The sequence below is a fragment of the Callospermophilus lateralis genome, chromosome 13, assembly GCF_048772815.1.
Source record: "Callospermophilus lateralis isolate mCalLat2 chromosome 13, mCalLat2.hap1, whole genome shotgun sequence".
Taxonomy (NCBI): domain Eukaryota; kingdom Metazoa; phylum Chordata; class Mammalia; order Rodentia; family Sciuridae; genus Callospermophilus; species Callospermophilus lateralis.
Window position 1 is genome coordinate 97,992,365 of NC_135317.1, and position 25,607 is coordinate 98,017,971.

Here is a 25,607-nt window from a genome sequence, read left to right on the forward strand (position 1 = left end):
GCCCTTAAAGACTGCTGTAGCACTAGACATAGTGGAGCATGCCTAAAATCTCAGTAACTTGGGAGGTTAAGGCAGGAGGATCACAAGTTGGAGGACTTTATTTTGAAACAACCATGTTTCAAAATAAAAAGGACTGAGGATGAAGCTCTGTAGTAAAATGCCCCTGGGTTCAATCCCTAGAACCAAAAACAAACTAGGCAAGTATGAAATAAAAATGCCATGTAAAGTGAAAATGCTGTAACAGAGTAGTTACCTAGTATTATTGGAGCACAGATTAACTTGGCAGGGAAAATGGAGTGGAGAAGGAACAGATCTGGCCATGTATCATACAGAAGGTAATGAGTTTTAGGAGATAAGTGGAGTCTGCCAAGATGGAGAAGACAGTCTACTTACAGCTATAGTTTGGTATTTTTTTCTTTTTCTTTTTCTTTTTTTTTTAAAGAGAGAATTTTTTAATATTTATTTTTTAGTTCTTGGCAGACACAACATCTTTGTTTGTATGTGGTGCTGAGGATCGAACCCGGGCCGCACGCATGCCAGGCGAGCGCGCTACCACTTGAGCCACATCCCCAGCCCCATGGTATTTTTTTCTTAAAAGATACATAGTTTACACAATGTTAAATACCAAGTATTATTCTTTGCAAGAAGAACATTAGAATATTGTCAATAACTCAGACTCAAATTCAGTAGAGACTATATTTCTAAGCAAGTTGCTTAATAACTATATGTTAAAAAAAATGTGTATGGTAGAGATTCTTAACTTTGATTATTCTTCAAATTATTCCTTTTTCTAAACCATGAACTATTTACTCATATTAAGTACCTGGCCTTCTCTTTATTTTTATACTATTCTTTATTGCTTCAATACCAGTGATAACTCTCAACTCTGCACCTTTAGCCCTGACTACTCCACATACTTTCTTACCCATATTTTCAAATGCCTACTGAATACCTTCACCAAGGTACTTCACAATTGCATCAAATGTAATGTATTAAAAATTGAACTCATTATCTACTTCTTCTCCCAAGTCATTAAATTTTAAGAACCATCAAGAAACTTCTTGATTTATTGACATTATAAAATGCAAAAATGCTTATAAATGAAACAAAGAAATATATGGTCCAGTATTGTTTGTTACTTATTATTTGCCATACTAGAGCACATATGCATTTAAATTATTAGTATTCCTCAAATAAATACAAAATTCTATAATTTTAACAGTTAAATATTCTAAACTATGTTTACAAAATTCATTCATTCATCTTGAACATCTAAGTTGTAGAAAGGAGTCACAACAAAATAAAACAATACCCAACTTATGTTCTCAGTAAGAAAAAAAAATTAAGTAAATTATTACTACTACCAGAAAAAAAGAAAACTTAAATCCAAGGGTTTCATCCCCTGTATCACACTAAAAAAAAAAAAGTAAATAAAGAAATAAGAAAACTAAACTACCCACAAAGTCCATTATGTAGAATACTTAATCTGAGATATTAAAAAGGGGGGGGGGGGCAAACTTCCAGAAACTGAATCATTTATTTCTAAGAGATGAATTTATTACACTGATGGGGCAAGTATTACTATTTTCTGACCCCCAGAAAGACACGTGGGCTGAGGTTGTGGCTCAGAGGTAGAGCACTCGCCTACCAAGCGTGAGGCACTGGGTTTGATCCTCAGCACCACATAAAAATAAAATAAAGATATTGTGTCTGCCTATAACTGAAAAATAATTTTTTTTTTTTTTTTTAAAGAAGATACAGTGCTGGAGATGTGGTTCAGTGGCAGAGCAAGTGCCTAGCATGAAAGAAGCCCTGGGTTCAATCCCCAGATCCACAAAAGAAAAAAAGGACATAGTAGTATTTCATACCGTGAAAGATTTTTGTCCTATCTTTTTATGGAGAAAAAAAAAGTCAATAATACTATGGGATGGGGTTGTGGCTCAGTGATAGAGTATTTGCCTAGCATGTGTGAGGCACTGGGTTCAATTCTCAGCACCACATAAAAATAAATACAGGTCTATTGACAACAAAAAAAATATTTTAAATAACAATAATAAAGTATTATAATACTACTTCATGAAGTATTAAGAAAAACTGACAAAATCAACTATCCTATTATAAACATTATGGGTTAACTCTAGTTTGCTTTCTTTTTTTTTTTTTTTTTTTTTTTCCCAATGCTCACCTGTAGGAAACCAAAGGTTCACGAAATTCCACACGATTATTTTTCTTTACATTACTCTCTAGGGTGGTAACTCTGAGAGGACTACGAGATTTCTCTTTTCGTGATTTAGCAGACTTGGAAGTTGGAACATTGGCCCAAGAATCATCCAGGTATCTACCGTCTGAAGGAAAAGGAAATCTGTGAGAACATATGACATCAAATAGGACTGCCTATGACTTGGACTACTATATAAAAAAAAATAACTTAGGTATGTGTTATTTCTAACATCTTGGGCTGGGGATATAGCTCAGATGGTAGAGTGCTTCCGGTGGTGGCAGTTGGGCTCTGAGGGTTTTTTCCTGAGGAGCTGTTTTGTTTGGCTTGTGTGGTTCTAAAAATAAAGTTAGTTTCTTTTGACAAGTGGCTCCTGAATTGTGCCCAGCCAGACTGCGGCATTCATTAGCCCAATGTCTCCCTCTGCGGCATCGTGGGCAAATACCCGGTATTCTACTCCTTTGATACCTAGTTTTGTTAAACCCTCCTCCTATGGGGCAATTCCTTTTAAAATGTCCTGTTTGTTCACAATTGTAGCATGTTCTTGGCTTGGCATCTAAAGCCTGTTTTACTGCAGCTGCCACAATTTGCCCTAGTTCATTAATGTCTCTGGCATCTAAAGCCTGTTTTACTGCAGTTGCCATGACTTGCTCTTGTTCATTAATGTCTCTACATAATTTAATATATGTGTTTTAAATCTTCATGTTTCCATGGTCATAAGCCAGTTGTTTTATCAATGGCATTGCTTGTTCTATATTCCCAAAAACTCTGGTAGCTGTTTGAATAAGCCTATCTACAAATTCAGCGTAAGATTCATTAGCTCCTTGTATTATCTTAGATAATTGACCTTGTAAACCTCCATGTCCTTGTAAAGTCTTCCATGCCTTAACTGCATCTACAGCAATTTGTGAATATATACCAGGATCATATGCAATTTGTTGCTGCTGATCCTCATAAGGTCCCTTTCCTAACAACATATCTAGATTTCTCTGAGGATAACCAGCTGCTGCATTTCGCCTAGCCGTCTCCTTGCAAAATTCCTCATTGGCAACCTTCCATAATAGGTATTGTCCTACATTTAGCACAGCTTTACACATATTAGCCCAATCTGCTGGTGTCATGTTCAAGTTGGTAATGGATTTGACCAAGCTTACAGTGAAGGGTGCTTGAGGACCATAAGTTGTTACAGCCTCTTTTAGCTGCTTCACTGTTTTGAAATTTAAAGTATGGTAAATTCGCTGCCCTCCTACCTCAAATACAGGGCATGTCAATACTTGAGATCCTGTCTCAGGATCCGAACTATCAACTGCGGGGGTTGAGGGCCTCCCAGCATATGGAGGTGGCCTTGTCAGTTGGACATTTACGTCCTCTGGTGATAGAAAGGTGTTAGTAGCAGTCTCCTGTAGAGGTGGTGCTGTTGGTTGAACACTTAAGCCCTCTGGTGATAGAAAGGTGTTAGTAGCAGTCTCCTTTTGTAACTTTCCCCCTGATGGCTTTTTCTGCTTTACACTTTCTTTCTCTGTCTGACTACCTTGAGAGGCCTTCTCTTTTACTTGAATCTTTTCCTCTGTCTGACTAGTTCGAGAGACCTTCTCTTTTACTTGAATCTTCACCCTGGGTTCAATCCCCAGCACCACCAAAAAAAAAAAAAAAGGATCTAAATCTCTGATTGGATATTACATAAGGATGTGGAAAACACTTGGGTTAAAATAGTACAGTAACTCAATTTATAAAGACTATTCTAAGCAGATGATGCAAAATAAAAATCTACAGAACTCCTTTCTATGAATGGCTCTCACTCACTTAAAAAATATTAGATAAACCCAATAAACTCACAGGTTTAAAAAAAAATTTAAAAAGCAGGTTAAGTAGAGAGTACCAACTTGCCCACTAATTAAGAAACCACAGAATCAAGTATGTGAAAGGTAACCAAAGAAAACATTACCATTGTGTCAATTTGTGATAGTATAAAAGATATTTCACTTATAATTTTAAAGTCCAATAAAAAAAATACATCTTATTAAGTCAAATTTCACTTTCAAAGTAATATATATGAAATTTTTTTAAAAAGATATGTTAAAAACCTCAAAAACTCAGAATGCTATGATTGTGACTATAAACTAAAAACTCACTATCAAAGGTGATACAATGATGCTAACGTCTCTTATCAATAGATGATGAAAACATCTCCCTTCACTGAAAAATGAGGCTGCTTCAAAACTACTGAGTACCAAAGAAAAACATTAAATGCTAATGAGTTAAAGTCTCTGACAAAAAAGAAAAAGAAAAAACAAGCAAATACATAGAACTATCCAGAAAATATTAAACTAAAACAAAACATAAAAATTTACGTTTTATGTATTTATGTCTTTGGAAATAACTCATACATACCTTTTCTACTAATTTTTCGGGTAGCACTTGCAGAAGATTTCTTGGCATCCATGACAGAATCAAACACAGCTGTACTTGAAGGGGCTACTTCTAACTTGTTTTCAATATGTCTCAGCTAAAACACAATCACAACATATTAAATTAATTTTATAAATAATACAGCTACCCTCAATTTACAGGGTTATTTAAAACTTTATTGCCTAATATCTTTCACCAAATTAGAAAAAACATAGGATTCTTCTCTGCCACCAAGCCACAACCCAGCCCTCAAAGAGTTTCTATTCATAATATTGAACAATTTTTTAATTATTTTTTAAAATTTTTATTTATTTTTTGTGGCACTAAAGATTACCTTGAGCTACATCTCACACTTTGTTTTTAAACTATTTTTAATACCTTTATTTTATTTATTTTTATGTGGTGCTGAGGATCAAACCCAGTACCTCGCCCGTGCTAAGCAAGTGCTCTACCACTGAGCCAAAACCCCAGCCCCTTATTTTTTTAATTTGAGATAGAATCTTACTAAATTGCCCAGTCTGGCCTTGAACGTAAGATCCTTCTGCCTCAGCTTCCTGAACAGCTAGAATAATAGATATACACCACCATGCCCAGTGTAACTATTTTTTTAAAGCAGTAAATAATCTGATATTATATGTGGCATATCCTTATGAAATGTATGTTGTATATTTTACATGCAAAAGTGAGGAAAGAATGTTTAAAAGGACTGCAATTTAGGACTATTAAAAGAGCTACTAAAACTAAAAAATGCTTAGGAGAAAACATTAGCATTGTGTCAATTTGTCAGGACATTGGATTTGGAAATGATTTCCTGGATATGATACCAAAAGCACAGGCAACAACAAAAGAAAAACAAATGACCTGGTCTTCATCAAGATTAAAATCAGTCTGAGGCTATGGCTCAGTGATAGAGCACTTGCCTAGCATGTGTAAGGCACCAGGTTCAATTCTCAGCATTACATATAAATAAGCAAATAAAATAACATCCATCAACAACTCAAAACAATATTTTTTTAAAAAGATTAAAATCAATAGTGAATCAACAAATAATAGGATAAAGAGCAAAAAATCCACAGAATGGGAGAAAATATATGCAAATCATATATCTCATAAGGTATTAATATCCAGAATACATAATAAAAAAGATGAACAGTCCAATTTTAAAATGAGCAAAACAAACTCAGAAAGTCAAGGGTTATATGTTGTCTCTCTTATGTAGAAGCTACAGAGAAAAAAGAGAGGGAAAAGGTGATGGTGGGGATCTCATGAAAATAAGGAGACTAGTGGAATAGAGAAAGGGGACCAAAGAAGAAAGGAGGGGAGAGAAAGGAGAGTTACTAGGGAACAAAATTAACCAAACGATTTTTATTATGTTGTACATATGTACAAATACGTAACAATGAACTCTACTATTATGTATAATCCACCAAATGCAAATTAAAAATTATTTTGAGGGTCGGAAGCTTTAGCTCAGTGGCAGAGCACTTTCCTCACATGTGTAAGCACTGGATTCAATCCTTAGCACAGTATAAAAATAAATAAAATAAAGGCATTCTATCCATCTACAACTACAAAATAAAATTTTTTAAAAATGATACTGAAATTGTTAAAAAAAAAAAAAAGAGCTACAACTTTTTACAGTTGTATGTCTACAAAATAAGTTTCATAATAAAGACAAAGTTCACAGGATAGACTTCAGATTTTGAGTATACTTTGCAAGATAAGTCAACTTTTGGTATAAATGCCAATGTTCTCAGTGAGCATATTATCCTGTCTGGTAGAGTATTTCATGCTTATAGGAGATTATATGAAAACAGAAAAAGTTAAAATCATTGAAATTCTATCACACAGAAATAAATACTTTATATAATCTTTCCATTTATCCTCTTGCACATTTTTGTATGTACTAAAAAAATTGGAATAATCATTTACATAGTAATATTTCTAAGATCCGGAGCATAGTAATGTATGCCTATGATCCCATTCACTTGTAAAACTGAGTCAGGAGGATCACAAGTTCGAGGCCAGCCTAGACAATGTAGGGAAACCCTTTCTACAAATAAAAAGGGCAGGGGATATTGTTCAGTGAGTGGTAAAGTGTTCTTGAGTTCAATTCACAGTAGCAAAAAAAAAAAAAAAAAAAATTCTGTATTTCTTAACCCTAATATTTCTATATCAGGGTTTACTTATTTATGAGTCCCTTATACTTCCTTAAAAATTGTTTCAAAAATACCTAATACTTTTGAAAAAGAACTTTCAGCAGTATAGTTTTGAATTAGCTTAGCTCTAAATTAAACTGGTGGATTAAAAACTACTCCCAAATTATAAATACATAAAGCTCATGTAAAAAGACAGAATTTTTGCCAAATCCACCCCTGCATTGGGACCTTTTCCAGATTCATTTTCAAAATCTGGAATCTTTTCCAGATTTCATTTTCATTTCAAAAACAGTTCTTAAGATCATAGGACAGAAAACACCACAAAAATACTCAAAAAGTAAAAAAAACAAGTGATTCAAATTTAGATGGTACAGAAAAGGGCTATGAAAAAACTATTAAAAGGGGCTGGGGTTGTAGCTCAGTGGTAGAGCACTTGCCTAGCATGCGTGAGGCACTGGGTTCGATCCTCAGCACCACATAAAGTAAAATAAAGATATTATGTCCACCTATAACTAAAAAAAATATTTAAAAAAAAAAGACTATTAGAGGAGCTAGGATTGTGGCTCAGTGGTAGAGTGCTTGCATAGCATGGGTGAGGCATTGTTCGATTATCAGCACTCCATATAAATAAATAAAGTAAAGGTCCATTGGCAACTAGAAGAAAAAAAAAATTAAAAAAAAAAAAAAAAAGACTATTAGAAGACTATTTCCCCAGAAAGCAAGTGAAAGAGTAGTGTCTCTCTTTGAAGTCTGGAACTATGTATTGCTTGCATATTTAAATTCCTAAAACCCAGACAAGATTGAGAACACAAATGGGAACAGATTGTCCACAATCGTTTTTCTTTAACAGTATAAAGAAAATAGCCTATTTCTTTCTCTCCCTCTCCAGCCCCCTCTCTCTCTCTTACACACACACACACACACACACAGTAACTCACAGTTCATTCAAGGAAATGCTGGTTCCTTACACTTCCTCCTGACAGTGAGCCTTCTATATAGACATAGCCTTACCACCTTCTCAAATTCACTGTTTAAATCTTCATTTCAACATGTCAAACGAACAACTTGATAAACGGGGAGTAAATAGCATAAGTTTATTTTATATGCCAAGGGCTAGTGTTCCTGATATTTAGTGTCTTATTTATTTTTCTACTATTTATATGTTCATTTTGAAATATATATGATATAACTTCTTATCATAACTTTCCTTTCAAAAAAAATGCTACAAAAAACATTTTAATCTATCCAATCACAACAAAAAAATTAATTTCAAAACAAATTAAAAAGTGGAAGCTAACACTACTTACAGCAGCCTTGGTCTGAGAAAGTGCATCCCACGGTGTGGTTATGTCTACTGGGAAAAAGTAATATTACTCAATCAGAAGCTCTGAAGTGGTCCAAAACATTAATTTTAAAAAGCTCCAAAATAACACTCAAAAGTTTGAGAACCACTTTGTTAGGCAAAACTATTCCTCAGCAAGTACTTTTTTATACTGAACCAAAATATGCTGTTTCTCCTTAACTAGCATATTTGTAAATGTTAAGCTTTTCCAACATGTAATTTAGAGTTAAATAGACACTGATAGCATTATTCCTTAGGACAGCTGGACTGATATTCCACCTATAACTAGAGTAGACATCTCCAAAAATAAACAGTATCCTCAATTTACCCCAATGAGTTAAACAAATAGAAAATTTTGTATTGTTTTTATTTCATATTACAATGTAAAAAAAAATTAGAAAACTACTTCAACTTCAAGCTACCAATAGAAGTAAAATCTATTTAGTCTTTCAGATAAAAGCCCTTCAAACAGTTTAAGGCCACATATTTCCCACAAGTCATCCTTTCCCAGCATAACATTTTCACTTCCTCTAAATACTTCCCATATAACTTGATTTCCAGGTCCCTCATAATCCCAATAATCTTCCTCCAGATGTATTCCAGTTGATTTCTCTTAAATATCATGCCTTAAAGTTACCTCTAATGCATGATTTAAAAGGAGTTCAATTTGGAGAATATTTCTTTTGTTATTATCAGCGCACTGTAATTGTACTAGGAACTGCATTATATCATTTATTGACATTAAATGTCAGAATTTTTAAAAAATTGTATAAAACTAATTTTACATACACAGTTTCATTTTTAAAAAGATTTTTTTTCTTTACAAAACAGTTCATCACAGAATTCCATTTAAGGTGAGGCACCTTTATATTCAAATCAAAAGTAAATTTTAAAATTATCTACTTTTTATAAACCAAGCATGTATATAATTTTCATTTCTTGATTAGATCAGGATTTAATACATATATATATGATCTAAAAAAGGGATGGAGTTCAGTTTGAAAAAAAAAAAAAATACCTTGAACAGTATCCTTGCTTTGAGAGTTCCTTGGATTTAGTAAAGGCACCTCTTTTGATTTGCTGCTCCTCATCCTGCCAATTTACCTGCAATCACATCGACATTATTTACTGAACATCAATATTATAGTAACATTAATAAAGGAAGTGACCTAACTTACCCTGCCCTTCATATGAAAGTCAGAAAAGGATTCTATCATCTCTAAAATGTATCTTTATATCCTCCTTAAGAATGTCTCAAAATAAAAAGTTTATCATAATTCAATAACTTTATTTTTCTTTATAAAAATAAATAATTAAAAATTATATTGGGAGGGAACTGGGATTGTGGCTCAGCGGTAGAGCGCTCACCTAGCACGGGCGGGACCCGGATTCAATCCTCAGCACCACATAAAAATAAAGGCATTGTGTTGTGTCCATCTACACCTAAAAAATAAATGTTAAAAAAAAAAAAAGTTAAAAAAAAATTATACTGTGGGGGGCGGGAATGTAGCTCAGTGGTAGAGCACTTGCCAGGCATGTGTGAGGCACTGGATTCAATCCTCAGCACCACATAAAAACAAATAAATAAAATAAAGGCCCATCAATAACTACAACTAAAAAATGTTTTTAAAAAAATTATACTGTGGGGGGTGGGCTGGGGATGTGGCTCAGCAGTGGATGCTCACCTAACACATGCGGGTCCCTGGGTTCAATCCTCAGCACCACATAAAAATAAATGACTAGAATAAAGGTATTGTGTCCAACTACAACTAAAAATAAATAAATAAATATTTTAAAAATGATTATACTGTGAAGGCTGGGGATTTACTCAGTGGCAGATCACTTGCCTAACACATGCAAGGCCCTTGAAGCTACAGTCTCCCCAAAATAATTATTTAATTAATTATAATGTGACCACTTCACACCTATTATTTAAAAAAAAAAAAAAGAAAGAAAGAAATAAAAAATATAAGCCAGGAGTGGTGGTAATGCACCTCTGTAATCTCAACTATTCAGGAGGCTAAGGCAGAACTGCATACTCGAAGCCAACCTGTGCAATTAAGCTAGACCCGACTAGGAATATGGATCACTGGTACAGCACACCTGGGTTCAGTACCTCGTAAGGAAAAATAAAAAGTTGTCAAAGACAAGGAAAAATTGGAGCCCTTGTATACTGTTAGCAGGAATATATATGGAAAATGGTATGGCTGTTTTCTTAAAATTAAAAATAGAATTGCCATGGGTTGGGAGTGTAGCTCAGCAGTAGAGCGCTCGCCCTGGGTTTGATCCTCAGCACAACATAAAAATAAATAAATAAAATAAAGGTATTGTGTCCAAATACAACTAAAAAATAAATATTAAAAAAATAAATAAAACAGAATTGCCAAGCTGGAGTTATAGCTCAGTGACAGAGCACTTGCCTAGCATGTGTGAGGCACTGGGTTTGATCCTTAGCACCACATAAAAATAAACAAATAAAATAAAGGAGTTTAAAAAAAATAAAACTGCCATAAAACCCAGCAATTCCACTGGTGGAGATATACCCAAAAGAATTCAAAGTACAGTCTTGAAGAGTATTTGTATGTTAATGTTCACAGCAGCATTATTCATAAAATAGCCAACATGGGAAGAGTCCAAGTGTCCATTCAAAAGGTAAGCAGATAAGCAAAGTGTTGTATATACATAATGGAATATTATTCAGCCATAATAGGAAGGAAATTATAACCTATACTACAACATGGATAAACACTGAGGCCATTATGTTAAGTCCAATAAGGTAGTCACAAAAATGTGAAAACTATGATTCTACTTACATAAGGTACAGAGAGAAAATACAATGGTGGTTACCACCAGGGGCTGGAGCGAGAGAGGAATAAGGAGCTACTGCTTAATGAATATATAATTTCAGTTTTGCAAAATTAAGAGTTCTAGAGATAGATGGCAGTGATGGCTGTACAATGATATGAATTTACTTAATTTTAATGAACTTACTTAAAAATTATTAAAAGGGGCTAAGAGTGGAGCTCAGTGGTAGAGCAGCTGCCTATCATGCATGAGGCCCTGGATCTGAGCCCCTCGCACACACACACACTAAAAAGTTAAGATGCCTGATGCAGACTCACACCTATAATCCCAGCTCCTGGTTAGGACAAGGCAGGGCCATCACCTGAGCCTAGGAGTTTAAGGACAGCCTGGGCAACATAATGAGACACCCTCCCCAAATAAAAAAGATCATGATACATTTTATTATTATGTCTGTACTACTACATTAAAAAGATAAAAGAGAAAAAACATGATATGCTTACGTTTAGACAGCTTGATGATAAAAGGCATATTTTCCTATGAATACAGAGGAATTATTCTATTACAAAAGTCACAAGGCTAGGGCCATAGCTCAGTAGTAGAGCACGTGCTAACCATACACAAGGCATTTAGTTCAATCCTCTGTACCAAAACAAAGTCACATAATATCAACACAGAAAGTTTGCAAACACAGGAGAAAAGCTCACTGCTATTTCCAAAATCCTAACACAATCATTAAGATATTTTGCACATTCTCTTCTAATTTTCTTTGTCTTACTGTAATTACTGTAAATTCAGATCTGTGCCCATTTTACTTAACTGCTGAACATTTTTGGCGGTTTTAAAATACATTAAAAATTATTTGATATTCCTTTCTTCAAGAATTGGAGCTTAAACTAGGCATGATGGTACATGTCTATAATCGCAGCTACTTAGGAGGCTGAGGCAAGAGGACAAAAAGCTCAAGGCAGCAAGGGCAACAGTGAAATCCTGTCTCAAAATAAAAGGCCTATAGATGAGGCTTAGCGGTAGAATGTTTGACTAGCATACCTGAGGCCCTGGGTTCTATCACTGGTACTGGGAGTTGCGGGGCAGGGGGTTCAGCTTAATATTTCTCCCACTGAGGACAGACTGGACTTTCAACTAACATCAAATGTGGTGGAAATGACAATGTAAGACTTCCACTGAGAGAGGAAGTTAGGGATCCAGAGAGAACAGTGTGTAAGGCTCAAGAGAAATATCACTAACCACTAGAATGCAGAACAACTATGGGCAACTCGACTGTTGTCCTTGCACCAGAGTCCTTACCTGGGTGTCCTTGCCCATAGCTTGCCAACTGACTGATGGAAAACAAAAAAAAATAAACCTGCAAGACAACCACAAGGCATCTGGAAGAACTACTCCTTTTGGGATCATGCATATTAGAGACTTTTGTGACCAATAAATGACTCTAGCTTCCTAACAGTACGACACACCCCTTGGGTAGAGATTTAAGATGCTAATAAGACAATAAGAAATGTAGGAAGTAGCAGAATTAGAACATGCTTAGACAATAGAAAAGCACACAAAGAAAACTGACACTAAATGCATATAACCCCATCCTGACTCTAACTCTAGCTCAGCCCCCTAGCTACTGTCCCTCTGAGGGGCTGAAACCCCAAACTCAGTCTAAGATCACGCATACCCCAATTATCAAACATGTACTTTCCCCTATGACAAATCTGGTGTTCAGCTACTCGTACCTGAGGCTCTATAAATCCTTTTCTGCAACATGGTCAAGGACCTGGAAAGTCCAAGTAGAGGTCTGTTCCAGTTGTGGAGACCTCAAACCCCCACACAGTGATACCTTCTTCCCATGTAGTAGTCTCCTCTGCTTCTGAAGACCTCCTCAGACCCCTACACAGACACTGCAACTAGGCTATAAAAGGCATTCTCCACACATCCCCCACAACCCCAAGGATTCAGCTGTCAGATCATGAAAACAGTCAAGTTGCTCTACCAACAGATCCATGCAGCAAAGAACCAAAGCCTCCTGCCTACAGCTGTAAGTGAGCTTTCCTGTAAGCAGATACTCAAGTTAAATCCACATCAAGTCTTTATAGACTACAACCCTATCTGACATCCTGTTTGCAACCTTATGAAACCTTCAGCCAAATTCACCCATATAAGGATTTGCTCCCAAATTCCTCACCTACTCAAAGTGTGAGATAATAAAAGTCTACTTTAAAATACTTCAAAAAGGTGAGGGTGGGAGGTTATTAGATAACCAATACAACATTATATCTTACTTTCTTTACTACAAGTAACATTGAAGTGAACATGTTTGTGCATTTGGATCATTTATCTAGAACAGGATCTGCAAAGTGTGTAAAAACTGGACTAAAAAACTGTGAAGAACATGCTGCTCTGAAGACTTAACATCAAACTGTTTTTCCATATACAAAAGAAGAAGGGACTACCAGCTTCATTAATACCTTTGAATATTGAGATTATCTATTTTTTTTTACTTTTGCTATTTAATAGGAAGAAAGAAATTACTTTAATTTGAATTTAATAGATGCCAGCACTATTAAATATTCTGGGGCTGGGTCATACCTCAGTTGGTAGAGTGCTTGCCTTGCATGCACAAGGTCTTGGGTTAAATTCTCAGCATCACAATAAATAAATAAATAGATAGATAGATAGAAGATAGATAAATAGATAAATAAATAAAACTCTGTTGCAGGCCTGAATCTTAATTCTTCTTTTGCAAATTATCCTTTCTCATCTTTTGCCTACCTACCTACCAATATCTTAGTGCTTTTCATAATAATTCAATGAGTTCTTTACAGTAGACATATTATTAAACATTGGCCATATTTAATAAAATTTTCTCCGATTATCTTCCTGCAGAGGAAGTACATTGATATTGGATATTAAAGACACCAATTTAAGTTAAAGAATAGAAAACTTAGCTACTAAGTCCAATATATAAAATGAAAGGTACGATTAATTTTAAAGGAGTTAATTTCAGCTATTAGTAAGTAATATTGATTTACTTTTTCCCTAAAAAAAAACTTCAAAAATGTTCTAAAAATAAAATTCTTCATAGATTATAGAATTTCCCCAAGAAAAGTCTAGGTTTCTGAAAAATAAAAATGGTAGAAAAACTAAAATCACTAAATGCTCAAGTAGTTCAAAATTTTTCAATCATAAAGACTTTAATCAGAGCTGTCTTAATAGAGATTTAAAAACTCATTTTTCTTTTCACTGATAAAAATATATTTGATCTAGTAAACTGAAAAAAATGGTAACTAAACAAAGATGGTTATTATCTATTATGGTAATAGATAATATTATTATTGTCAATGATTTGAGAAAAAATTTTCTTTGGACAAACATCTCTTTGCTTTAAAAATAAAATAAATGCTAAAATACATAGTCATTACCATTTTTTCCAGTGGGAGGAAGAAACAGGTTAAATAATCCAAAATGGCATTTGTATCCATAATTTCTATGTTTAAGGGCAGAGACAGCACACACACACACAAAAATCCATCACTGCCTCACAAGAAATTCCTTTTTAATGATCAATCATCTTCAAATACAAATAACTAAATATTAAGGCTACCACATTTATATAAGATTTCATAGTATAAACAAATGATAGTATATTCACCATTAACAATGAGAATGAACTAATTATAGATATATGCAATAACAGAGTTGAATATTACAAATCTGTTAAGGAACATCAAAAACAAATAATACAGTTGTTTAACAAATAATAACAAATAATCAAAAACAAAAGTACATACTACACAATCTTATTACATAAAGTATAAAACAAGCAAAAGTAATCTATGGCACTAGAAGTGAGGATAATCATTACCCTTGGATGACTTGAGAGGTGAATGGAATTGGAGCAATTAAATTACTTGGATGCTGATCAATTAGGTTCAATCATTCATTTATTTGAGTGCTGATTTCATGGAAATATTCAGCTTTTGAAACTTTACCAAGCGGAACATTAATATGCTTTCTTAATGTATACTATACTAAAAATATTTTCAGGTGACATGAAAAAATTATATCCTGTATATCCTGTTTTAGGATATAAGTATAATTTTAATTCAGTACTCTAATGTCTAGTCTCATGAAGCACCTTAATTATTCAGTAAATCTTTCAAAATCTTTGATTAAGGCATCATAATACCTGACTTCAAATTATACTACAGAGCTATAATAACAAAAACTATATGGTACTGGCATCGAAACAGACACATAGACCAACAGTACAGAATAGAAGACACAGAGACAAACCCATACATCTGAGTCATCTGATCCTTGACAAAGGTGCCAAAAATGTATATTGGAGAAAAGACATCTTTTTAAGAAATGGTACTGGGAAAACTGGTTATCCATATGTAGAAGAATGAACCTAGACCTTTATCTCTCACCTTGCACAAAAATCAACTCAAAATGGATCAAAGACCTAGGAATTAAATCAGAAACTATGCAACTTCTAGAAGAAAACATAGGGTCAACACACTAGCATATAGGCACAGGCAATGATTTTCTCAACAGGACCCCAAAAGCTGAAGAAATAATGCCAAGAGTTAAGAAACTGTTGTATTTCTGTTGTATTATGTTTGTGTTTACCTCTCTATATCACTGGGTCTCTTTGGGACTATGATGAAGGCCATCACTTCCCTCCCTAGAAAAATATATAGAGATGACACATTCAGAATGTTGCATATAATTAGCCTATTTTATGTTTATTTGTTCCATACATTTATGAGTAACTCTGCTATTAAAAAGTCTCATTTTATGAGCTATTATTGAATCCCATTTTTCATATTTAAAAAGTCATTATCATTGCAAAAAAAAAAAACCTACAACATAAAATTTCCCTTGAAACTCAGAAAGACCATTATGACACTGAATTTTCAATATACGAACGCACATTTATCAAAATAGTATGCATGCTTCTTTTCATAAAATATATTTTAGGTGTAAATGGACACAACACTTTTTATTATTTTTTGTTTTTATGTGGTGCTGAGGATCGAACCAGGTGCCTCATATGTGCTAGGCAATCGCTGTACCATTACAACCCCAGCCCATGAGCATGCTTCTTTAAAAAAAAAACTAGGGCACGTTATGAACTCGTATTAAAAATTATGCACAATGGCTGAGGATGAAGTTCAATGGTAGAGTACTTGCCTATCCCACATGTTACATTCCCAATCATTCCCATTGCAAGTGAGTTTCAGAGCAGAATCTTTTATTAAAAGATTAAAAACAAAAATACCCAAATTCTACCTCCAAGAGATTCTAAATCAGCTGGTATGAGAAGACGCGTAACAATTCTCCCATTTTTAAAGGTAAACAGGGATTCCACTACATAGCCAGTTTTGAGAACTATAGCTCTACAGATTGATTATCTTCAATTCTATTCTTTGAAGACTAAGATTCCAAAACACTGATGACTCCATTAATGGAGGGAACTAAACCTGAGAATATCTGTCTTCCAAAGCTCCAGAACATTTGACAATAATCCCTTTAAACCAGGAGCCAAAATTATAGACCTCTAACACTATAGGAGGTGCCTGTGTGGATAATTAATAGTGAATAATCATGTGTGACAAATACTGTTATTTTCTATATATTATTTCTAATCTATCACAACTGATCAGACAAGTACTCTAATATCCATTTTACCAACAAAGAAAATTATCAGGCAGACTACGGAACTAGTTCAAGGTCATTCAGCTAGTAAGTAAAAGAACTGGAAATTAAATCCAGATCTCGCTCTTTCTCTTCAAGGAGGCTCCTGAGCAGCAGACGCAGAGATGCAGATCTTTGTGAAGACCCTGACAGGCAAGACCATCACCCTCGAGGTCGAGCCCAGTGACACCATCGAGAATGTCAAAGCCAAAATTTCAAGACAAGGAGGGCATCCCACCTGATCAGCAGCATCTGATATTTGCAGGTAAACAGCTAGAGGATGACCGCACTCTCTCAGATTACAACATCCAGAAAGAGTCCACTCTATATACTTGGTGCTTGGCCTGAGAGGTGGCATCACTGAGCCTTTCCTGTGCCAGCTTGCCCAGAAGTACAACTATGACAAGATGATCAGTCGCAAGTGTTATGCCCACCTGCAGCCCCCGGGCTGTGAACCTCGGCAGAAGTGTGGCCACACCAACAACCTCCGCCCCAAGAAGAAGATCAAATAAAGCCCCTCCACTGGCTCCTTTCCCCAAGGGGTGGCCTCCTGCCCGAGCCCCATGTATGGCCTTGGGACCTCAATAAAGTTTTCCTTACATTGACTGAAAAAAAATATAAATAAATAGATAGATAGATAGATAGATAGATAGATAAAATCCAGATCTCTCTCCTACCTCTGAGAGCCTCTAACAATCATTTCCATAATGCCTCTCATAATATTCAAACTCAGTCACCATCTATAACAGATCGCCCTAGCTTCTCTCACAATCTCATCATCAGAATCACCTTCCTGTCCCACCTAGATTCTATTTTCCTCAGAAACCTCTGCTCCACTAATTTCACTGCACTTTAACTTCTTTAGAGAATGCTTTTATAATCTATGTGCCTCAATGGTTACCAAATTCACCCCGCAAAGGATAAGACTTCCTCACAAATGTCCACAGATGAAGCTTTTATTCTCCCCTCTCTCCTAAACAAGGCAGGTAAGTTGTTCTAGAAAATCCCTTGATCCTCTAAATGCTGCATCAGACTATTGTCCTCCCATAGTCAAGAAAACACTTTTCCTCAGTCTGACCCATACCAATCTTTTATTTCACAAACATTTATTGGGTGCCAAGTATGTAGCAGAAATGAATAGTGCTAAGCATTAGAGATAAAACTGTGAAAAGAACAGGGTTCTTGCTTCTCAAGAAGTAAAGGCTGGAATATATTGAATACATATTATAAATGAGGTGAAAATAAGGAAAAATACAGGTTCTATGGAAGCACACAATGGAAAGAATTCATCTAATCTGGAAAGTAGAAAGAGAGAATGTTACCCGAGACCTAAAGAATGGATAAAGGAGTTAGCTAAGGATAGGCAAGGAAAACCTTTCCAGGATTTAGGTTCCGAGGCAAAAAAGAGCATGATTCTGTAAAAGAAATCAAAAAGTTCCATGTGACTGAAGAAAAAAACTGTCAAGAGATGAAGGTGGAGAAAGAAGGAAATGGCATAATTTAGACATGATCATATTTGTGGCTTTTTGGTGGGGTCGGGTGGTGGGGATGGAGCCCAGGGCCTTGAGCATGCTAAGCATGCTCTACCACTGAGCTATAGTCACAGGCCCTGTATTTGTTTTAAAGATTAAATATTGCCCACTCCTCTCTCATGTTTTTGCCACAGTTTTCAGAAATCAACAATACAACAAATGACTTCACTGTACTTATTCTCCTTACTGTACTATAAGCTTCTTAAATTTCTTTAAATTTAAAAATACTTTTGTTATTCATTTAAGTGACTCAAGAGTTTTAATCTAATATCCATTTTAAAATAAGTTTAACTGGCATTTGTAGAGAAACAAGTTGTTTCAAATAAAAGTCAAATATACATAAACAATTGTTTTGTTCAGACTAAAGTCAAAAATCATGATGAATAAAAGATACTGTATTTGATATCATTCTATGATAATCAACTTCCAAAAAATAACTGATGGCTAACTTTCCAAAAGAAAATGGAAATGCAATTTCACTAAAACTAATAAGTGATATAAAAAAGAATCCAGTTAAAATGATATAAATAAGTCAAATAAGGATGTAATTTAATTTTTTTTACTTTGATAACAAACATGATCTAAAGTCAACAAGGAGTCTACATTTCAAGTTGTCACAAAAATATTTACATCATAAGAAAACTATAAAGGTTCACACAAAAGTAACAGCAACCAAGAAATTAAAAAGAATTACACTTACCATTTAATTGTCTTTCATACCATGCAGGCTTAGAGTTCACAAATGAGGAGAAAGGGAAAAGAATGAAACAAGTAACTTTTAGAGATTAGGAGCCGTAAGAATACTTCACCTGCTTCTAGATCTCCCCACCCAGGTTCTCACAAGAAAACTATCAGTTATATTATTTTTCTGTCACATGTATCTCCAATCTCCTTTCCTCTGTGAAATCCTTTTCAGCATTTATATTTAATCGAGTTTTCTTACTTAAAAAAAAAAAAAAAAAAAACAGTCCCTCAACCCTGTACCCTCCTTCTATTACTTCTTTTTCCTTCATAAACCTCTCAAAAAAAAAAATCAAATGCACTTGGTCTCTATTCAGATACTTTTAAAGCACTTCTAAAGTAACTCCCACCCCCATTTTTCCACAAGAGCTCTCACTCATTAATATCAACAAAGAACTTTCCACCTCCAAATCTAATGGGTATTTTCAGTTCTCAACCTTCTTGACTGCTAAGGCAGCATTCATCACAGTTTACTACTCTCTAAAAATGGATCAACTGAACAATCTGACTCTCAGAGGTATTCAATTGAAGAATCTGTATGATACAGGTAGTAAAAAGAATCAAAACACCAAATTAGTTAACAAGAAATGGTTCTGATACATTCAGTAAAAGGGAACTGAGAGCATTTTTTCCAAATTGATAATACCACACAGATTTGGCCAAATAGAGTACAACGTATTGAGATGAACTCCTCTTATGGTCTTGCACTTTGTTTTATATTTGTTATTTGTTATTTGGGGTATACACACCATGAGGTGAAACAACACAAGTAGAAATCATTATGGTGGACTGAGTATGTTAAAAACCACAGAGAAGCTGAATGATACACAAAGCTCACTGAATCTCAATGCATGGGAACCAGGCTCAACAACATAGTGCAAAATAGCAAATCTTGAGCACACTAGTGGCCAATAATTTCCAAATAATAATAATGCTATGGGTAGCATCTATGATACCCAAAACTCATATTTCTCTTTGTAGAGAAGAATTTAACCTGCAGGAACAAATTGTTCAACTGATTCCTTGAAACACTTTTTTCCCATGGCTTCTATACACTATACTCTGACTTTTCTATATCCGTAGTTCTAGTTCTTAGTCTCCTTTGGTAACTCATCCTTCTCTAACTAGCTTTTAAATCTTAAAGTTCAGGAGGGTTTGACATTGGGCTTTTTGCTTTCTAACACTATACACTCTCCCTAGGTAACATTCACCCTTGGCCCAAACTTCAAATACCATCTATATGCCAATGACTCCCAAAGTTCTAGTCCAGAACTTTGTAAGCATATCAACTGCTTACAAAGAAACCTCCAAGTTACATCAAATTCAATCTCCAAAAGCCAAGTCATGATTATTCCTCAAATAATAAAATGAGGTATTTCCTATCTTACTTATTCAGTTGTATAAGCCAGAAATATCTAGGTCCTCTTTTCTATTCTGAATTTGTAGCCATACCACCAGTTCTCCAAATGTATAGACTAAGGATCTTTAAGGTTCTGAAACCCTTTCAGGGGGTATTTTTCAAATCAAAACTATTCCCATTTCAAAGGTATATAACATGATATCACAACTGACTGCATAAGCAGATATGAGAATCCAGATGTCTTCTATTAAGTCAGATATTAAAAAGACGTGAAATACATCAAACAATGCTACTCTTTTCAATATATGTTTTTGTTTTAGAAAACAGTTATTTTTCATTTAAAAATGTTATTTGTTTACATGTAATGTGTTAGTAAACAAATAAGTACATTTAAAATTTCAAATACAGAATATAGATATATCCTACATAAACAAAACCTCTGTTGAGAGCTGGGGTTGTGGCTCATGCCTAGCATGTGTGAGGCCCTGTGTTTGATCCTCAGCACCATATAAAAATAAATAAATAAAATAAGTGTATTAAAAAACAACAACAAAAAAAAAAAGCTCTTTTTTTGGTTACTGTTGAGTCTTCAGTAACCAACTTAAATACATGAACTGGTATTGACACCAAAAATTTTGAAAAACACTGATCCATACCTGTAGTACAAATACAAATAGGACACCAGATGACATTTTTAAATAGTCAAATTTCAAGTATCTTCTGATAAGCAAATTTTCCCTTCACACTGACAGTGCTTCATTCAGTCATGCAGTCTCAATCTGCTCAATATTTATTGGGCACCTATTATGTGCCAGACACTAGGGACAAAAGACGAAAGAATGACTTTGGGCTGGGGATATGGCTCAAGCGGTAGCACGCTCGCCTGGCATGTGTGCGGCCCGGGTTCGATCCTCAGTACCACATACAAACAAAGATGTTGTATCCGCCGAAAACTAAGAAATAAATATTTAAAAAAAAAAAAAAAGAAAGAAAGAAAAGAAAAGAAAGAATGACTTTGCTCTGGCTCTTAAAGAAAACATTTTCCATACCTTTGGTACATTTCAGTTTTCTTATTCAGTTCAGATCTTATACAACCACCATTTCGGTCTAAAAGTTTTTTAAAAAGACAACCTTATAGTAGAACTATCATGTATTCTCAATATAAAATGGACAAATGGTAAATTTAATAGGGACCAGACAAACAAGAAAGTATGAAAATATTCCACCTCTAAATCACACCTATTATATTGTTCCAGGTAAATTCCCAGAAGAACCAACATACCCATAATATAATATAATGTACAAATGACCAGAGACTTTAGCATTATGTTTTTTACATATAAAATATAAACTTAACTTTAACAAAAACAAGGCTGACCTACAACAATCCAGGAAATCCATGAAAGATACGTAACATTTGGTACCAGTCTGGCCTATAGCAGCATAGGAAGCAGAATGAAGATAACTAAAAAACAATGCCCCACACTGATACGAAACAAAGAGCTAGAATACAGACTGACTGAAGACAATCTTTTATTTAAGGAGAGCTGAAGGAAGTGAACAAAGCCAAGAATAACTAAAAAGTTTAAAAAAAAAAAAAAAAGCCCCAAATGAACCTACACTTTGCTCTACAATTATCCTGAATACTCTTTTAAATTCAAGGAACTTATCCTCAAAAAGGTGTCTCATAGATTGCAAATAGGATTCTTTAACTTAAAATATAAAATTTTCACTACAAAAGTTGATACACAGGAAATTGTTAACACTAGTTAACTCCAAGGAGAGAGAACAAAAGCTCAGGATAGGAAGCAGATTTTTCAGGGTATGTTTTTAAATTTTTAAAATGCATTTATCATCACTTTTTTTATTTTTGAGGAGAAAAAATAAAAGAAGAAAAAGTAATAAATCCTGAACCTTTCCTTCCACATTCAATAACTTAGCTAAGGCTGTGTAATGAAACACACACGCCAAAATAAAAACTAATTTTCTTTCATTGGAAGGTTTTACCAACTCCTTGATAAGTGTAGTTGCTTCCTGATTGTGGATTCATAGAACTTTATCATTCCTCTTACCCAGGACTGAGGTGTATTTTATTTCTCTTCATATCCCTAGTCCATGCACAATACACAACATATAATCTGTTTGCTGAATGGTGGTCCCATTGGTTAAGTCTCAGACTGCCATTCTTAAATGCAAACAGGCACACATAAACACAAAAAAATGAGCCCGTGATATGCAGATGCTAATTCACAATGCAGGCAGTGGGGTAGGGAAGAATAGAGGTATTTCGGATTAGACAGAGGGAATGAAGGAAGGGTAGGAGGTATGGGAATAGGAATGATAGTAGAATAAATCAGACATTATTAACCTATTTGCATATATGATTACATGACCTGTGTAACTCCATATCAGGTACAACCAGAAGAATGAGAAGTTATATTCCATGTATGTATGATGTGTCAAAATGCATTCTACTGTCATATATAATTAGAATAAAAAATAAATGAGCATAAATATTTCATACAATAGCAAGAGGTTAGCCATTCCTGATCAAAAACTGTCTTAAAAGGTAACATTTAAAAATAATTACATATGGGCTGGGGCTGTAGCTCAGTGGTAGAACACTTGCCTAGCACGTGTGAGACACTGGATTTGACCCTTAGCACCACATAAAAATAAATAAATAAAGGCATACTGTCCATCTACAACTATAAAAATATTTTAAATAATAATAATTACATATATACATCTGTATTTTATATTTAAAAACAATCTCAAAACTAAAAAATTATTTAACAAAACAGACATAAAAATCATTTATGAAATGAAAATTATTAAGTTGTACTAAGCCTAAGGCACAGTGGCACACACCTGTAATCCCAGCAACTCTAGACTTGGCTACTTAGATTCTGTCTCAAAATAGAAAATATAGCCATGCGCAGTGGCACACACCTGTAATCCCAGTGGCTCAGGAGGCTGAGGCAGGAGGATTGCAAGTTTAAAGCCAACCTCAGCAATAGTAAGGTACTCAGTGAGACTCTCTCTAAATAAAATACAAAATAGTGATGGGAATGTGGCTCAGTGGTCAAATGCCCCGGAGTCCAATCCTTGGTACCCCCCAAAACACACACACACACACCCCTGTAATCCCAGGGGCTCAGGAGGCTGAGGCAGGAGGATCACAAGCTCAATGCCAACCTCAGCAATTTATTGAGGCTGTAAGTAACTCAGCGAGACCCAATCCCTAGTATCCAAAAAAAAGGACCAGAGTTATAGCTCAATGGTAAAACACCCCTGGATTCAATCCCCAGTACCAAAAAAAAAAACAAAAACGTTGTGCCAAAGCTTTTATTCATGAGTGACTTTTTAAATCTTAAAAGAATCCCATAATTCCAACAGCAGCTTCTTCAAGTCTACTTACAATAATTGTTACATAGTAACTTAAAAAAAAGAGGGTGGGGGAGTGTGGCTCAGTGGTAGAGCACCTGCCTAGCATGTGCAAGGAAGAGCTTGTATTCAATCTCAAACATAGAAAAAAAAATTACCTATCCAAATTTATCAAATATAAACCTGATCCTTCTGTTTATAAAAGGTCTCCTTTACATCATTTCTCTGTAACATTTAAAATAGCTCATCATACAAAAATGGCAGCTACTTCCAAGGGCTCAGGAGGCTGAGGCAGGAGAATCACAAGTTCAAAGCTAGCATCAGCAATTTAACAAGGCCCTAAGCAGCTTAGCAAAATCCTGTCTCAAAATAAAAAGCAAAAAAGGGCTTGTATGTGGCTAAGTGGTTAAGCGCCCTGGATTCAATCCCTGGTACTAAAAATAACTAAATAAATAAATAGATTAAATGAAAAGATTTTTAAAAAAGCAAAAAACAAACAACTACCAAAAAAAAAAAAAACCAGCAGCTACACAAATGTTCAGAGACGCCATCTATTATATAGAATCTAGCTTCCAGTATAGAAAACAAAGCATATTAAAGCTGGAAGTTAGGGGTTTTTAAAATATATACCTGTGGTCCAGTAATAAAGGAAAAAGTACAATACAATCTAGTAAGTTGTAACTAGGTTTTTGCTGGGTGAGGGGGGAGCTTGCTGGGGATTGAACCCATGGTTTACCTAGCTCATCCTAAGTAAATGCTCTACCAGTGAACATAATACCCCAGACCCTGAACTAGCAGGTTTTTCTGAGACAGAGTCTTGCCCCATTGCCCAGGATGGCCTTGAACTCCTAGGTTCAAGCAGTTCTCCTGCCTCAGCCTCCATGTAGCTGGAACTAAGATATTTTACTTTTAGAGAAGCTTTTATTTTGTTTTTACATACATTATGTTCTTGAGGATATATTGGGGGAAATATTTCTTATTGTGGGGGTTCTGGTTAAAAGAGTTTGAGTAGTTCCCAAACTTTCTCATTTCACAGAACCCTTAATAATCCTCAGTACCTTAATAACCCTCACTAATTTTTCACAGTGCTTTTAGGCCAAAAAAAAAAAAAACCTTACAGTTCCAATTATTTAGTGGTTAGGTCCATGCTATCTAATTATTTATGGCCTAACTTAGTACCAGTGTGAAAAGTAAATACATAAATTAAAAGAAATATTTCCATTTTAATATTAAATAAGCACAATTACTTATTAATGGGGTCTACATAACTATTAGAAATTACACAGCTTCTCAAACCTTCAATCAATTTTGGCCACTGCCACCTTCACTTACTATTCCACATTGATTTTGCACAGTACTTGCAATTTATTTATTTACTGGTACTGAGAGGCTTGAACCCAAGAACACTTAACCACTAAGCCACATCCCCAACCCTTTCTATTTTATTCATTTATTCATTTATTTTATTTAATTAATTTATTTATTTTGAGACACAGTATTGCAAAGTTGCCTAAGCTGACCTGGAATTCTTTATCCTCTTGCTATAGCCTCCCCAGTCTGGGATTACAAATGCGCCACCACACCCAGCCACAGTGCTTTTTAATTGCAGCAATCCCCTAAACCTGGCTTTTTGAAGACACACTGTCATCAAAAGAAATGTAGCACCACCTCAACTGTACCATCTCAAACTGTTAGTTGCTACATTCCTTTCAAAGTTTTCAGATATACTTCTGTGTCCATGTGAACTCACTATGGTACTCAGAGCAACCAACCTCAGTGCACAGTTTGAGAATTGAGTTTGGAAACACTAATCTAGCCTATGGAGTCACTCAGAAATTAAGAAATATTACCAAAGGACACAAAGCTAGTTGAAAAATAAATACATTTATTAGGGATTTTCATAGATTAACTTCAACTTTCCATCAACAAAAGTTGGATCTAATCATGA

The 25,607-nt window shown here is 34.7% G+C and overlaps 1 protein-coding gene and 1 pseudogene across 2 annotated transcripts in view; one reads left to right on the top strand and one right to left on the bottom strand.

Annotated features, from left to right (window-relative positions):
- Window positions 1-25,607, bottom strand: part of Cep350 (centrosomal protein 350) — a 163,598-nt gene that overhangs the window by 133,010 nt on the left and 4,981 nt on the right. For both annotated transcript variants that reach the window (XM_076872833.2, XM_076872831.2), the window contains exons 2-5: window positions 9,147-9,232; window positions 8,094-8,137; window positions 4,610-4,724; window positions 2,186-2,345 (exon numbers count right to left, since the gene is read on the bottom strand). In XM_076872833.2, the coding sequence (XP_076728948.2) occupies window positions 2,186-2,345; window positions 4,610-4,724; window positions 8,094-8,137; window positions 9,147-9,219 (392 nt within the window). In that variant the 5' untranslated portion in view covers window positions 9,220-9,232. The remainder of the gene's footprint in view (window positions 1-2,185; window positions 2,346-4,609; window positions 4,725-8,093; window positions 8,138-9,146; window positions 9,233-25,607) is intronic.
- LOC143379344 (ubiquitin-ribosomal protein eL40 fusion protein pseudogene) lies at window positions 16,745-17,151 on the top strand (annotated as a pseudogene).